Source organism: Phyllostomus hastatus, unplaced genomic scaffold (assembly GCF_019186645.2).
Source record: "Phyllostomus hastatus isolate PE091 unplaced genomic scaffold, TTU_PhHast_1.1 phas_scaffold_177, whole genome shotgun sequence".
Lineage (NCBI taxonomy): Eukaryota > Metazoa > Chordata > Mammalia > Chiroptera > Phyllostomidae > Phyllostomus > Phyllostomus hastatus.
In genome coordinates, this window is record NW_025334012.1 from 736,621 (window position 1) to 752,228 (window position 15,608).

Consider the following 15,608-nt stretch of genomic DNA (forward strand, 5'->3'; position numbering starts at 1 on the left):
CAGTTAGTTGGGGACCAAGCTGGGACCAGCATCTTAGTCACCTACTCATTTTTTACCGCTATAAGACGTACTTCCTTTCTCTACTCCATTCTACTTCCTTCTTTAGATAAAGAAGGGCCCCATTTTATTACCAACTGAAATGGGGCCCAGCCACTTGGTACGTGTCAGGCAAAAAAAACATTCCAAGGAACTTGATTGCCAGCCAGCAAGCAAAGAGTACACTGGGAGTCATCCCCTGAGCAGTGTTTTTCCAAGAACAAAAGACCATGTGCTATTCCAGGGCTGTTGCTTACATCATAGCATGTTGGGTATGTTTAGGGTGAGCATGCACAGCAAGTGGACATGAATAGACATACATCACATGTACAGAAAACAGTGGGTATGCCCTGCCTTGGATGGAGATTCTCGTATTCTAGTGAGGGTAATGAGGAAAGTTTGCACTAAACCCATTGAAGTGTCCTCTGGTCAATCTCAGCTGGTTTCCACAGGTTTTCTGGCAGCTTTTTTTAATCTTTACCTTCTAGCCCTGAAGGAAAACATCTCAGGCAAGCATCCTTAGGAATCAATCAATCAAACAAGCTTAGCAAATATTTAGGTAATTACATAGGCTTTCTCCTAGTTCTTAATCCTCCGCACCAGGTGGGTAAGCTACAGTTTCATTCACATTTATCCACTTCTACCATTTTCTCTCTTCCCCTGCCCAGTCCATTTCTTCCTTCCATAGAATTGAGTAAAACAAGAATGAAATTACAAGAAGTCAGTTTCTCCTGAAAGAAGATAGAGAAGAAGTCCTAGCCTAGAAAGTCCCAGATGTGTCCCCTTTGTTTTGGAGCTCGAAAAGTGGATTCAAAAGAGCCTCACCACCCATAGTCAAATACCTCTGGTCTTTCCACCTGGGCTTTAACAATGGAGGTTGTTTTAATAACAACATTTCTTTTAAAACAAATAAAACAAAGTGAGCTCTGGGCCCTGAGAAAATAACTAACAGACATAGGTGACTACATTCCAAAGCAAAACTAAAAAATATGTGCAATAACAATAATAACAGCTGTCACATCTATTGCACACCTCCAGGTATTAGATGCCATGCTAACCTCTTCCTACGTATAGTAGAATTCAATCCCCTTTGCAAATTTATGAGAATACTTTCTGTTCACCCCGTTTTATAGAATAAGAAAATTGTGGCACAGAGATAATAAGAATCTTGTGCAAGAATACTCAGCTTCGATATTTCTGGCTCCAAAGTTTATGTTATTTCCAGGATTATACATAGCCCCCTGGCTGGCAAAACAAAACAAGTACAAATGTTTTAAAGAAATGAGTACCTATCTTTATAAGTCTATTTAGTACCCAAGCAGGTACAACTCCCCTGGGCAACCCTCTTTACCTGCCTCCCACAAGCTTGCAACTAGATTGTTGTCTTCTAACCTCACTTATACTAAAATTCCAGAGCTATCCTGAATTTACAAATATCACTTCCAAATACCAAATGTACGTATGTTGGATTTGTAAAACCCCCACACAGAAATTATCGAAACTACTGAGGGTTTCTGTAAATATCATAACACTCAGGCTAATTTAATGTAATTCTGAGAATTGCATTTTTTTTTCATTCTACAGATGGACAATTGAAAGCCCAAAGAAGTAAGGTAATTTGCATGATGTTGCAGAGCTAACAAACGGGAGAACTCAAACATGGCCCTAGGCCCATCTAGCTCCAACATGCCTTTTCTTTCTTTCTTCGATTCCCTGTTTTAAAAACAAAAACCTGTTTTTTCCTAAATTATGAAAGTAACATGTATTTACTTGTAGAAAATTTGAGAAAGACAATACAGACTAGAGGAAAAAATCTTTAATACCAATGAGAATTGATGCCAATATTTTAGAATTTTTCCTTCCAAGCAGACTATGATTGACTAATTTTGTACTTGTTACACTGCAAACATCCGTCCATGCCCTTAAAATTTGTATGAAAAACTTATTTTTAACACTGATATAATGTTCAATAATACATTAAAAAACCAGTCTTTTTTATTGTTGGACATCTAGGCCATTTCTAATTTATAACATTTATAAATCATACTGGAATAACACCCTGAGTACATAAATCTTGGGCATTCTGATGATTTACTTAGGACTTATTTCTAAATATGAGAATGGTTTTATTTCTATTGTTTCATGCCCCCATTTTTAACATTAATATGTCCCACCACCACACTGTAATCTCTGCCTCTGACTCATTTCTAAACCACTGTGTCAAGTTATTATTACATACGCCTAGACCCTAGGTTCAGAGAACCAAGTGGAAAGAGTTGGGGACTTGGAATCAGAAAATCTGGATGTACATCTGACTTTGTGACTCACCTTACCTGAGGTTTTCAGCCAGTGTTTTCTCACCTGGCAGATGGGACACTAACAGTACCTCCCTCAAAAGATTAATGTGAGGATTAAACCAGATAAAGTGTGACCTGGGCTTGGAAAATCATCATGTGTCCTAGTAAATGTCAGTCGCTGTTACACTCAGGTGTGTTGACAGATTTAGCCAACTTAAGAGAAAAACTGGCTTACCACTGATATGCTTTTTTTGGTAGTTACAAACCTTTCTTTTAAAAAGAAAGTCTTTTTTAAAAGTTTAAAAGCTCTAGGGAGAAATAACAGCTGTCAGAAAGAGCATTGCCTAAGTCCACCAAGCATTCCTTCTCCGTAGCTGTCATCCTGGAGATTTTGAAAGCTTCTGTTCACGTAGTCAATTAACAAATCTGAATGTTCCCATTCACAGGCACGTCAGAGAGGTAGGAACCCAACCCAGCTTGAGGAGAGCAAGGAAGGTACGTGACAGAGCCTAGCCCCTCCTCCCTGCGGGCGGGCCACAACACTGCCCAATTGCGATTGGCCACGACCCTTTACTTAGGGACTCAGTGATGAAGGATGCTGCTAAGAGTCCATCTGCAGGGAGAGGAGAAGTGAAGAGATAAAGGTGGTCCAGCCTCCATCAGAGCAGAAGAGATTCAGGACAGGCAGAAGTGAGAGGCTGGGAATGTGCTCACCATCAGGTTTGTGAAGAGATAGATAACTGGGCTAAAAAAGAAGAATCCTGTGCAGGCATCTTACTGCAATGGAATAAAAGGGGGGAAAGGGTTAATTTATTGTCTAATCGGAGGTGAGGATTAGAAGTTCCAGGAGTCAACCCAGAAATCTCATGGGTTCAGTGACGATGAAAACTGAAGAAAAGCACGCAGGCAATGGAAGCCTTGTAGGAAAGAGTCAGCTCTACATAAGGGAGCAGCATCAGGCAAACCACAAACCAGCAGCAAATGGGAAAGCAGAAGGCTTTGTAAAGCAGGTGGCAGATGGGAATGGTGGCGTGCCCAGAAAGAGCCTCAACTTGTACAGCTGGCAGGAGATCCAGAGACACAATCAGGAGGCCGACCAGTGGCTGGTGATCAACCGCAAGGTCTACGATGTTACTGGCTGGGCAGACCGCCATCCAGGTGGGCGCCGGGTCCTCAACCACTACGCTGGGGAAGACGCCACGGTAAGGAGCGGAAAGCTCTGCCCTCTCTCTGTTCCAGCTGCTGGGTGGTTAGAACCTTGGCTCTCTTCCCAAAAGCAAGTCAGTACGTGCTCAAGCCAGTGATTCATCTGTTAGGCATCAAGATGTTAATAAGAGTGATGAAGACCTTCGATTGCATAGGCTTTTAGGCTTTGTAGAGCCCTTTTCCTTCCTTGTAGCTCATTCAGTGTCACACAGGTAATACAAGACACTTTTATGGGAGGAGAAATTAGAATCAGAGTGCATAACTAACTGGCCAAAGTCACCCCACAGCAGAGCTTAGATTCAAAACCTTTAGATTTCTTAACTTCCGGTCTTTGCTTTTTTTTTTTTTTCACTGCTTCTCCTTGTCAATCTCCCCCACCAAAGCAGCAAAGGAGAAGAAATACTGTGACATTTATTGGATGTCTAGAATACCTTAGCCACCACATTCAAATGCATCACTTCATTGAAACCTCACTGTGAGGAAGATGGATATCATCCCCGTATTAGCGATGAGAAAGTTAATGTTCAAAGAGGCAAATAATACACACAGCTGGCAAGTAACATTGTCAAATTTTGAAATCGGATAGGTTTCTGACCTTTGTAGCTGAGTTCTTACAAATAACATTTCCATTTAGCATCTGAGAGGAAGGCTTCTCAAACAGTTAAATCATTTAGGAAGCCCATTCAAAATACCTTACAAGGAAGTGTGTTTGATGCCAATTATGAATTTCATGGTTCACATTATACAGATGAAGAAGTGAGATGAAAAAGATCTGACCAACCCAAAATCAAACAGTTAATATGTGGAGCAGAAATCAAAACCCAGGCCTTTTTTTTCTTCTCACTTTGTTGTCTTGTTGTTTCACAATTTGGTATACAAATTCTCCTTTGGTATACAAATTTATACTTGTTTCAAAGTATAAAATTGAAAATGTTGTTTAACTAAGAACCACTCTATTAATAGTGCTAATAATAACAAAATATGCAAGCACATGGCAAATTTGCAGTTAAGCAATATTTTATCTTTTGACGCTATCAACATATTTTTCCCCAATTCTCATTTTTTCCTCAATTTCTCATCTCCCTCCTCCAACCAGGTTCTTCTTCCACCATCTTCCTATTTTGATTCTGCAGTCAGGTGAATACCTTTCTGAACATACCTTGCTACTTCCCCTCCACTTCCTTTGTTTTTTTAAACAAAGGTCAACTTTTCCTTGAGAAAATGAACATGTGCTTGTAGTAAGGGGTGGGAGGATCCTGGTGTTGGGGAGATAGATACTAGGTAGGAATTCAGGTAGATGAAGGTAGAAGAAGTGAGGTAGAAAGCATGTGTGAAGACTAACAGAAGAAAGGGAACAAAAAATAAAACAAATACTACGAATACCTATCTAGCCCGTCCCCTCACTCCCACAACCCAGAATATGGATAATGCTTTCCTAACACAAGTCATAGAATTTAGCTCAGAGGATGGGTTGGCAAAGATGTGGGTCTCAGCCACCCTGTAAACCACACAGATAGACTCTAAGCTTGAGGTAGCTTGGGTGGTAAATTTGTAATTTGCTGATAGTTTTTACCTCCCAGAAGTCAGGAAAGACCATGATTGTGCACCCAATTCTAGCCAATGAGGAGGAATTGATTAATAAAATAGAAACCATCAGAACCCCAGGAGAAAATATCCACACCACTGTAGGATTCATATCTTGAGAATGAAAATCCTGAGCATGGTCAGTCAGTCATGTACCTCAGATGTTAGAAAAGTAAATCCAAAAATTTTCAGAGAAAAGATTCTCCAAAGAAAGATGGCTCAAGAAGACTAGGAGGGTGCCAGGAAATTTCTGACAACTATAATACTTCATGCCTACTCAGAGTATGGAAAGCCTAGGCTTTTCGATCATTGTATGAACCTAGAAAAGCTATTGGAACACTCTGAGCCTCTGCTTCACCATCTGCAAAATGAGAATGAAATTACCCATCTAACTGGTTTATGGTAAATGGGACTGATGCTCATAAAGTGCTTAGGGTAATGCCAGACACTTTAATAAATTTTCATTCAATTGTAGCTATTACTATCCATATCTCTGACATAGCTACAAAGATGTGATTATTACTTCCTGTTTACCACCAGCTTAGAAATCCTGATTACATTTGGTGCCATCTGATTTAGAACAGAGGGTTCAAAGTAGAGGGCACAATTGTCTCTAGGGAAAGAGGAAAGAACATAAAGTCAGAGGACTTGATGTCTAATATTCTACAACTTAAGAAGTCTTTGTAGGTTATGTCCTGAAAGGGGAATATGGACACAAAAATGGTCTCTTTGTGAGGGCTCTTTCCAAGACTGCAGCTGTCCAAAAGAGGTACTCTTTTATTATTTACACAGTGGCTCTTTTCCAAGCCTCCATCTTCCTCATAAAAGGTGAATATGGATACCTAAGTAGTCTTTCCCACAGGCTCATCTATTTACTCATTCATTCATTTATTCATTCATTTTTGTTGTCAGTCTTTCCAAAATCCTTCTTAGTGGCACAGCGTAGTGATTCAGAGTATGTGTTTCAGGACAAACCAAGCCTGCTTTGCCTTTAGATTCCACCACTGACTAGGAATGTCCTGAGGAGGCTGCTGAAGCTCTTGGAGCCTGGTTCCCTTATCTGGAAAGTGGAGACTATAATACTTCCATATTAGCATTGTTGTGAAAGTCAGTGGAGATAAAGTAAAATGTTCCCTATGGTGCGTGGCACAGATTCACTACTCAAAAAATGGCAATTCTTGGGCTTTTTCATTTAGTTCTTCTAAGATAGATTATAAGTGTCTCCAAAAAAAAACTTTACCAAGAAAAATAAGTCCATAAAACAAAATTGGCACATCAACTACTGTTATTGCATATGTGAGTTACCTGGCTGTTTTCAAACTATATAATTTAAAACTAATAGCATAGTACAGGTAACTAGAATCCAGACTCCAGTCTGCTCACCTGGAAAAGCTCATCTGGGAAAAGCCAAAAATAACCTGTAAGTCCAAGAAGAACTAATTATATAGATCACAATTTATCTGTCTGTTGGGTTATTTTGCAATCATTAAGATGAGGATTACAAAGCCTATGATAACAGGAAATGCATATGAATAAATAGCCACAAGTTTTAAGACAACATTGTGTTTCAGGCTCCACAAAAAAAAAATAAGTGCAATCTTGTGGTTCATGGGCATGTATGATATGTCCAGAACAAAGAGAGCAGGTGCATCATCCTGTGTGCTGGTTGTCCCACTCCTTATCTCTGAACACCTCATTCTGAGAAAGACATTGAGAAACTCAAGTTCTTTCTTGTGAGAGTCAGAGGGATTGATAACAGGAAAAGGATGACAAAAAACTTAGAGGAAATGCAGCTAAGTCTATTTCAACTATTTGGAGGACTGCAGTGTGGAAGAGGAAAGCACTCCCAGTGGCTTGGGATGAGCAGAGCCAATAGAGGTGAGACCAGGGCATGAGGAAGAGCATGTGCACCAAGGTGGAGTACAGATATGACTCAGATCATGATTAAGAGCTCAGCCAGAATGGGCATCCCACACTTCCTTTGTCTTAGCACAATAATGTCACTGACTGTCATGGAATGAGAATGAGAAGAGGAGAAAGAGGAAGAGGAGATCAATAAAGAAAAGAGGTAGGGGAAGAGATAAGAGAAGGAGGAGATGGAGAAATGGTCTTGATGCTGAGCTAAGGACTCTACATTGGGCCCTCACTGTACGTCTTCCTCTCCTTCCACTACACAATCACACTTCTCCAGCACAGCATCCTTCCCAACCCACAACCATGACAACAAAATCAAGCAGGGCCTTAAAGCTGTTGGTGAAAGGAGAGTAATAATCAGTAATAATTGCATCTTCTCTGGGTTCTCAAAATGTCTTAAATAATCCAGTTCTCATTTAAATAATGGGTAGAGGAGTGGAGAGAGAAGTGACTAAGTGATAATAAGTGAAATGGTTCAACACTACCAGCCCAGCAGTTGTGTGAAGGAAGAAATTGAGAAAAGTTGATCAAAATGAAGGAAGAAGTCCAGATAACATCTTGTAGACTTGAACAATGCAATGACAATAGGAATAAAAAAAAGAGATGAGTGCCATGGATATCTAGGGCTGATGAGTAGCTGGATAAGTAAACAGAGTGAAGGAGTCTAAACTGACTTACAGACATCCAGCTTAGATAAGTAGGTGATGGAATCCATTATGGGACAGGGGAGTCAGGAGGATGGGCAGGTTTGGTGGGGAGAGTAGAGAGAAAAAGATAGTTTGGGCTGGATCTCAGCTGAAAGTATCATAGAACAAATCTCAATATAAGAAAGCTTCCAAATGATGAAAGTTCTCAAACAATAGAATGAGTTGCAGTGGAAAAAATAACCCTCTGCTTACCCCTGAGTGTGAAGAGGAATCTATATGACTTCATGTGACATTTTCTACTCCAAAATGGCTCTCTCCCAGGAAAGAGGCAAAAGCTGCATTCTCCCCCAAAATTGGCCTATTCAAAATATGAGGTGACAGGTTCCATAGTGTAATGGTTAGCACTCTGGACTCTGAGAATAGGAGGTGACATGTTCTAGCCAATGCTTTGCAGCCAATGAGATCTGAGTGAGAAGGGTGAGCAGAGGAGAAGTTACTCAAAAAAGTGGGAATGGGTGTCAGCGGATGGGTATTGACTATTCTGGTGAGCTTTTCTGGGGTGGGTAAATGCAGGTTCTAATCACTTTGTTTTGTGACTCATACATATACTTGCCATTGGTTTTTCCTTTTCTGAATTTTGAAAATTTTCAGTCCACCTCAGATGAACTAAATAATATAAAAATGAGTCATTTATTGATGTCTGATTCCAAAGCCTAAGCTCTTACGCACTAGGCTAGATCCTAAATAGGTTTTGGAGTGACTGAATAAATGAATAAAGGAATTAATGAGCCCATGGGGCAGACAAGGTAGTATTATTATACACATTTAGGGAAAAAAACAAAGCTTGATAAATTAAGTAATTTGACCAATATAAAACAGCCTGCTCCCCTGCTACCCTGCATTGTGTCTTAGTCTGAATGAAGAAAGCACACTCTGGGTGTTGCAGCTGAAGAGTTGGCAAGCATGAATGCCTGCTGGATTTCAGCCCATACATTCCCTCCTGGCTGGGTGCCTTCATGCAGGGCACAACCTGGATCTGGTACTGAAGCTACAAAGGCAGGATTTTGTCTCAGACCTTATGTAGTTTTCTCTTCCACCAAGAATCACGCTGCTTTTACAGCAAAGCACATCTCTTCATCTCCCATTAAAAAGCAGCAAAAAATTATCAAGATTTCCAAGCTAGTTGTAAACATCATATTTTTCCAGTGTGATACTGTTTTGGAAACAATCGATTTTGAGCTAAGCTATGATAGAAATTTATAAATAGGTTGAGTCGAGATGATGGCCGAGAAGAAAATCAAAAGGGTAACCTGAAAATGAGAGGCTAAAGCTGCAGAAAGGTCAGAAAATGAGATGCTGAGGGTTGGTAGGAGATAATGATGCTAAAGATCTGTATCCTCTGAGTTTGACACTCTGATGAAAAACCCTGTATTTACTTATTCATGCACTCTCTCCCTTGTTCACTAGGCATCCATGAGCATATGCCATGACTCACTGGCATACTGATAGATGGCATGTGTAATGTAATCAACAGGGCATAGTCCCAGTCTTCAAAAAACTCAAAGACCACTAGAGAAGGGGAGAAGATGCAGACTCCTTACAACATAGTTGGAAAAGTTCTAGAAACGAAGTATCACGGAAGCCCAGAGGAGATCATGCATAACTTTCCTGGGTGGGTTAGGGCAGGCAATATTTCATCTGGATCTTGAAAGGTGAAGAAGAGCTTTTGTGTAGAGAAAAATGGAGGAAGGTAAAGGGAACAGTGTGTACCAAGCTTCGGCACCATGAAGAAGCATGGAAAGTTTATTGAATATGGAGAGATCCAGTGAATAACATGGTGCAAAGCCAAGTGTCAGAAGGTAGGTTGAAACCAGAGGCAAAGTCATTCACATGATTACAACCTAAGGTGGGGAGACACATTACTATCTGCTCAGTATATACGTACTGATCTTAGCACCATCCCCAAACAATCTGGTGTTGCTCCTCTCTTGAGAGGCCTTTTAAAAAATGATACGTGTTAAGGCTGGAATAGACCTTTACGGCTTCGTGGCTTTAAAGTCACATGGCCCTGAGTTCAAATCCTGACTCCACTATATACTGTGGCATTTGGGACAAGACGTTTCTCCCCTCTGAGAAACAGAAGCAATGGAGCCTCATGGAACTAAAGTTATGATTACAAACTGGCCCATAAATCACCTTGTACATAGGATATACTCAATAAATCCTGGCAGTATCCCTTCTCCCCTTCATTTTCCCCCCTTTCCTTCCTTCAGCAGGAACATACTTGCCCAAGAATGCTAACAACAGAACTTGTTTCTGCAAGAGGGGATTTCAAAACTCACTCAGTTTTCAGTCTCATAAGAAATTCTTCTAAGTCAAATATTCTAAGACTATCTAAACTTTTTTACTGTACTGCCCATAGATCCAATGAATAGTTCCACAAACAGGGCAATGCCTCCTGTTCTAGAACACTGTTTAGGAGGTCTTCAGTATCTGTTATCGCAGTACTGACCTATGAAATTTGCTGGGGATCAGAAGAAACAATGAACCCAGAAGAATGTTGTTGTCAGCACAGTGTTCCAGGACTCTGGATGGCTGCTTGGACTAAGACAAAATTGTAATAGCTTACCTTTCCTTTACCCTGATCTTTATCAGTCAGGATGCTTTCCATCCTAAGTTGTTCCCAAACAACAAGCAGAACGTGATTTTTCAATACGGATCATCCTGAAATACTTTAGTCACCTTCCTTCTTAATCATTGAATGACTCTTCCTGGTTTGGGAAACTAAGTTTCAGAATCATTAAATGTGACAATTAAAAAAAAAACACCTTTGAAATCATACAAGTTGGCATTTTCCAAGGGGTCAGAGGAAGTGTGCAGAAGCAGAATGGACGGTAGAGACTGAGCTGGTTCTAGCAAATACAAATCTCTTCACATCACTGAATCTAGGTTAAGTAAGTCCAAAGAATTGGTATTGCACCTCTTCAATTAACTTCACTCACTGTATAAGCACCTTTTTATAAGTAGGCTCATGTGTAGTTCTTGGCTATATCCAAGGTTGCTTTACTATTTAAAGATGGAGAAATTATCATATTCACTAAAACAATTCAGAGCTGACAGAACATTAGGCATTAGGGTACAGGAATGAAATCTCTGAATTGTTGTCTTGCACAGAAGCTAGGTACTAAGTCCTTATCACTGAGGTTATACATGTAAGAAAGATAGCTAAAATATATTGAGAGTCAGATTCTAGTTAATTCACTTAATCCTTATAATAACTTTATGAATTGAATAGCTATTGTCATCACCTTCACATTAGAAAAGAGAAAAGAGAATCACAACCAGGTCAAGAGACTTGTGCACAATTGCATAGCCAGGATTGAGATGGAGAATGGCTGCTCTGGCATCTACTTAATCAGTACTATGCAATGCCAGAACTCATAGTAATGTATATGGTGTCCACGTATCCAAGTTACAACCACGGTTGTATTTCTTAATTTTTTAATCACGCCCATCCTCAAAGCCATAATAGCAGAAAGTCCAGCATCTTCCTCTTGGAGAATCTCCCTTCCCCAAAACTAGTTAAATCCCCAAGAGAAGAGAATATCTTTCATTTCCAAATAAAGACAAGATATAGGAACCACTGCCACTGCTCATAGCCACTTGGAATTTGTACTGAGGTAGGGATCTGAGATGGAAAAATAGACTTGGTCAACTCAGTTCTCTGCCTGGCTGTCACAAGCCCCTGCAGAAACTGCTTTAGTGTTTCTAGGAGAAGTGACAAAGAGCCAAGAGTGTGATACTCTAGACAACCCAGAGCTCAATGGCTATGCTCCCACTCTCTCTTCTACATTTGTCTTGAGCAACCACCATTCAACTTCATTCTGTCTTTTTCTGGAAATAACTTAATTCAAAGGCCTCATTCCCCTGGTCTTTTGCTAAGAAGGCACAGGCAGACTTTGATAGGAGACATGATCTTTGCATAGCCAGTCTTGGCTGCTGTATGCCTCAGATGGTGCAAGCAACTTCCACCCTAGGCATGATGTTGGACTTGAAAGATTTTTCATGGCCCATAAACTTAAGCCCCTATCTCTTCTGGTTCTCAGTAAAATAAATAGAGGTCTCTCCAGTGTTCGGGGATAACCTGGCTGCATTGTACTTTCCTAGTGAATCAGTGCATTCAGTAGGTGGATCTCCAACTTTCATTGAGAATTGCCAAGGGTAATTTTGCTCAGTCAACTTGAAACATGAATTAGGAGTTGGGAGCAAATTCTCTTAACAGAGTCTGTGCTGGTTCCCCAGATGGGCACAGGGTGAGGTCAGGAAGGGGACTAATCTGTGGATAAGCATGTGTCTTCTAAGCCTCTAACAATTCTCTGGTTTATAGGATGTCTTCAGAGCCATGCACCCTGAGCTTGACATTGCACGACTGTACCTTAAGCCCCTGCTCATCGGAGAGCTTGCCCCAGAAGAGCCCACCTATGAGAGAAACAAAAATGTGAGTGAGGTCTCAGGACTCAGGAATATGTGGGGGTGAAGGGATTAAGCAAAAAAAACCATATATATATACATATGACACAAAAACATATATATGTATGTATATATGACACATAGACACAGACAACAGTTTGGTGATAGAGGAAAGCGGGGTGGGGGTAAGTAGATATGGGCAAAGTGGGGATAAATGGGGATGGAAAGAGACTTTGCTTTGTGTGGTAAGTGCATAATGCAGTGTGCTGATGATGTTTTGTTGAGGTGTACACTTGAAACCTGTATGGTTTTATGAACCAATTTCACCCCCAATAAATTCAATAAAAAAAACAAGTAAATGAGAATGGCAAAAGAAAAGAATAGGGGGAGCAATGGGGCCAAGGTATATTTCAGGTCCAATTTATCATGTTTTGTGAGAAACCAGCATCGTGACTGGGTGGGCCTGCAGCAGCATGAATGAGTGGATTCCACATATCTACAAACAATGTCATCTTCCTACTCAGAACTCTAAAACCTCTGTGAAACAAAGGAGCAGAATTTTGGGCCTGGGCTAAACAGTAATGCCGCATCTCTAAACACCTTCTTCATGCCAGGCAACTTATACGTTTAATTTTTTTCAGTGAATGTAAATATTTGTTTAATGTCTGTGTCTGTGCTCCCTATTGACAAACTTATTTCCATTACAGCAGAGATTGTCTCTATTGGGTTTATCCCTGTGTCCTCAGGACTCATCTGCACAGTAGAAATTCCATAAATAGCTGATGAATGAAAGATGTGACTATATTCTAACTACAGATCTTTTGACGTTTGGAGAAATTAGAGTCCAGGGACAATAAATTACTCCCTGAAAGCTGCACTGCTGGTGTGTTGAAGAACTGGGACTCCAAGTTATTTCTCTAGCCCCAGTCCTTTAGGCATTTGGGGGAAGGACATCACTCTTTCTCTCTATAAGACTTTGGCTTCCTAAACACTTTCCTCCAAAGGATGGGATCTCTATAAGATTGAACATTCACTAGGATGGTTTTACGTAAAGTTTGAAGAGATTCTAGCTAATATTAAGCATTTTGGGGGGTTTTTTTCAATTTATTTTTAAACAATTTACATTTGTATAATTCCTCTAAAATAATGTGTATAAAGTGCTGATTCATCTATCACCATGAGGCAGATAGAATGAGGGTTATATTTCCACTTTAAGAAGTGATGAAGCAAACCCACAGAGGAAAAGGGAATCTAAGGATACAGAACTAGTTACGTGCAGACCAGAGACAAAGACAAGTTCACCCCTTCTGTGGTGATGCTCATCCTGCATGGCTGTGTGCCAGAAGTATGGCTCTGTGTTCCGAAGGGTGGACTCCAAAGCTGGAGAGCTTGGACTCACACCCAGCCCTGCCACAGTTGTGTGGGCTTAGGCCAGTTACCAAACCTCTCTGCTGCTCATCTTCTCTCTCAGTAAAATAACAACAAGAGAACCAACGTCATAAGATTTATTGGGAGATTATTGAAAGAGTTAAAGGCACTTAAATGCTCACACCAGTATCCAGAACACAGTAAATGCTCAATACATTTTACATTTTTATTGTTGTTCAAGTTCAGTTGCCTCCATTAAATTTTAGATGCTGCTGCCATCGTGAACGCCATGGGGGCACAAGTAACTGACCAGCCCCAGAGAAGTCCATGTCATTTAGGGCAGGGGGCCTGAGGTTAAAAAAGGAAGATCATGCAAACTTTAATTGTTTTCCTTAAAAATACTCTTTAAGGAAAAGAAAACCCCACTGATGGCTAAAAGCTTTAAAATAATCATTCATTGTCTAAAAGAGTGTTGGTCTCTGGAGGTAATGATCTACCATAAATTTTCTTTAGTACATCAATGTGAATATATGTATATGTATTTACATATATACATATGTATATAAAACTAAAGAAAATTTATGGCTACCCCCAGAGATCAACACTCTTTTAGACAATGAATGACTATATTATATTTACCCAGCTACATATGTAGACAATTCGTATTTGAGCACAAATTGGATGTCAGGAACCGTAAGTTGAAGTCTGGCATCTGTCACTGACTTGCTGAAGATTTCAGACCAGTCACTCCTCTGCACTTCGGTGACCTTGTCTCTGTATAGTAAGTGGGTGGGAAAATATGACCAGACCCAGAGCCACTCTAGAGATGGCCTATTAAAAGTATCTATGGCCTCCAGAATTTTAGGGTTGATGGGAGCTTGAGAGATGAGGCTATCTGGACTTTTCCCAGGCAGTGGATTCATTAAAAGTTGCATCAGTGAATTTCTAAATAAAAATTTTGACTTCTAGAATAATATTCATAGCTCTTCTTTTATTTCAAATTTCTCTCCTTTCTTACATGTAAACAATCTTTTTCTCTTTCTTATACTCTGGTTACTTCCTCATGGTCCTGTTTTCAACCCCAATATAGTCATTAAGCTAAGAGATATTTCCTCCCAGCCCTTGCACTGACTCTCCAGGATGACGCAACAAATTTATGAACTGATGCTAGCCTTATGCGTACACACATATGCACATATGCTCAGCACACACACACAGAACCAGGACCCCTCCAACCAGCAGATGCTCTAATGCCACCAGAGACCCTGTCTTGTTCCTGGGGATTGACTGAGTACAGCTTACAGAAATTTATACATTGAGCTAATCTAAGTGGTCTATATTTGTTTATGTTCATCATCGTTCATCATCTTCAATGAGCCAGCCCTTTGCACAGGTAAACAACCGACAATGGCAGCAATCACTTGTAAACTGTACCAGTATTTATGGTTACACAAATCTGTATAGATAACAAAGTTCACCAAAGCATAGCCAGAAATTAATACCTGAAAAAATAGCGATGTTTTAAAACACAACTGTTAGACTTCTGTATATCTTTACTGACCATGACCACCCCTCAAAGAAATAACATAAAGTTTTACAACAGCTTGAGGACAGCTGACAAACCACTACTCATCTTTCTCTTTTCTAGTGAAAAACTTGCAATATTTTTCAAATGTTTTGTGTATTTATTGTTTGTTGTTTTTAATCTCCCTATTAAATTTCTTAATGCTAATCAATTTTTATTCATAAAATTAAGGTGTTAATAAGTTAATAAAACAGATTATTAATTATGATCATTTGTGTACCCTTTCCCCTGAAAGAACTGATTTCTTCCTTGAATATTTCACAGTCCCAGTTGGTGGAAGACTTCCAAGAACTGCGGAGGACATTAGAGACAATGAACATGTTCAATGCCAACCTGGGGTTCTTTTTCCTCCACCTCGTCCAGATCTTGATTTTGGAAGCCCTGGCTTGGTTAATGCTGTGGTATTTTGGCAATGGCTGGCCAATTACAATATGGATTTCCTTTCTTCTTACAATTTCTCAGGTAAGCAGATATCGTAACCTCAGGCAATGGCTTGGGGGA

General features: G+C 40.0%; 1 protein-coding gene across 1 annotated transcript in view; it reads left to right on the forward strand.

Moving 5' to 3' along the window:
* Nucleotides 1-2,958: 2,958 nt before the first annotated feature.
* LOC123831452 (fatty acid desaturase 2-like protein FADS2B) overlaps nucleotides 2,959-15,608 on the forward strand; it is a 32,053-nt gene continuing 19,403 nt past the window's right edge. The window contains exons 1-3 of the mRNA XM_045858329.1: nucleotides 2,959-3,535; nucleotides 12,072-12,182; nucleotides 15,372-15,569. Coding sequence (XP_045714285.1) covers nucleotides 3,200-3,535; nucleotides 12,072-12,182; nucleotides 15,372-15,569 — 645 coding nt within the window. The 5' untranslated portion in view covers nucleotides 2,959-3,199. The remainder of the gene's footprint in view (nucleotides 3,536-12,071; nucleotides 12,183-15,371; nucleotides 15,570-15,608) is intronic.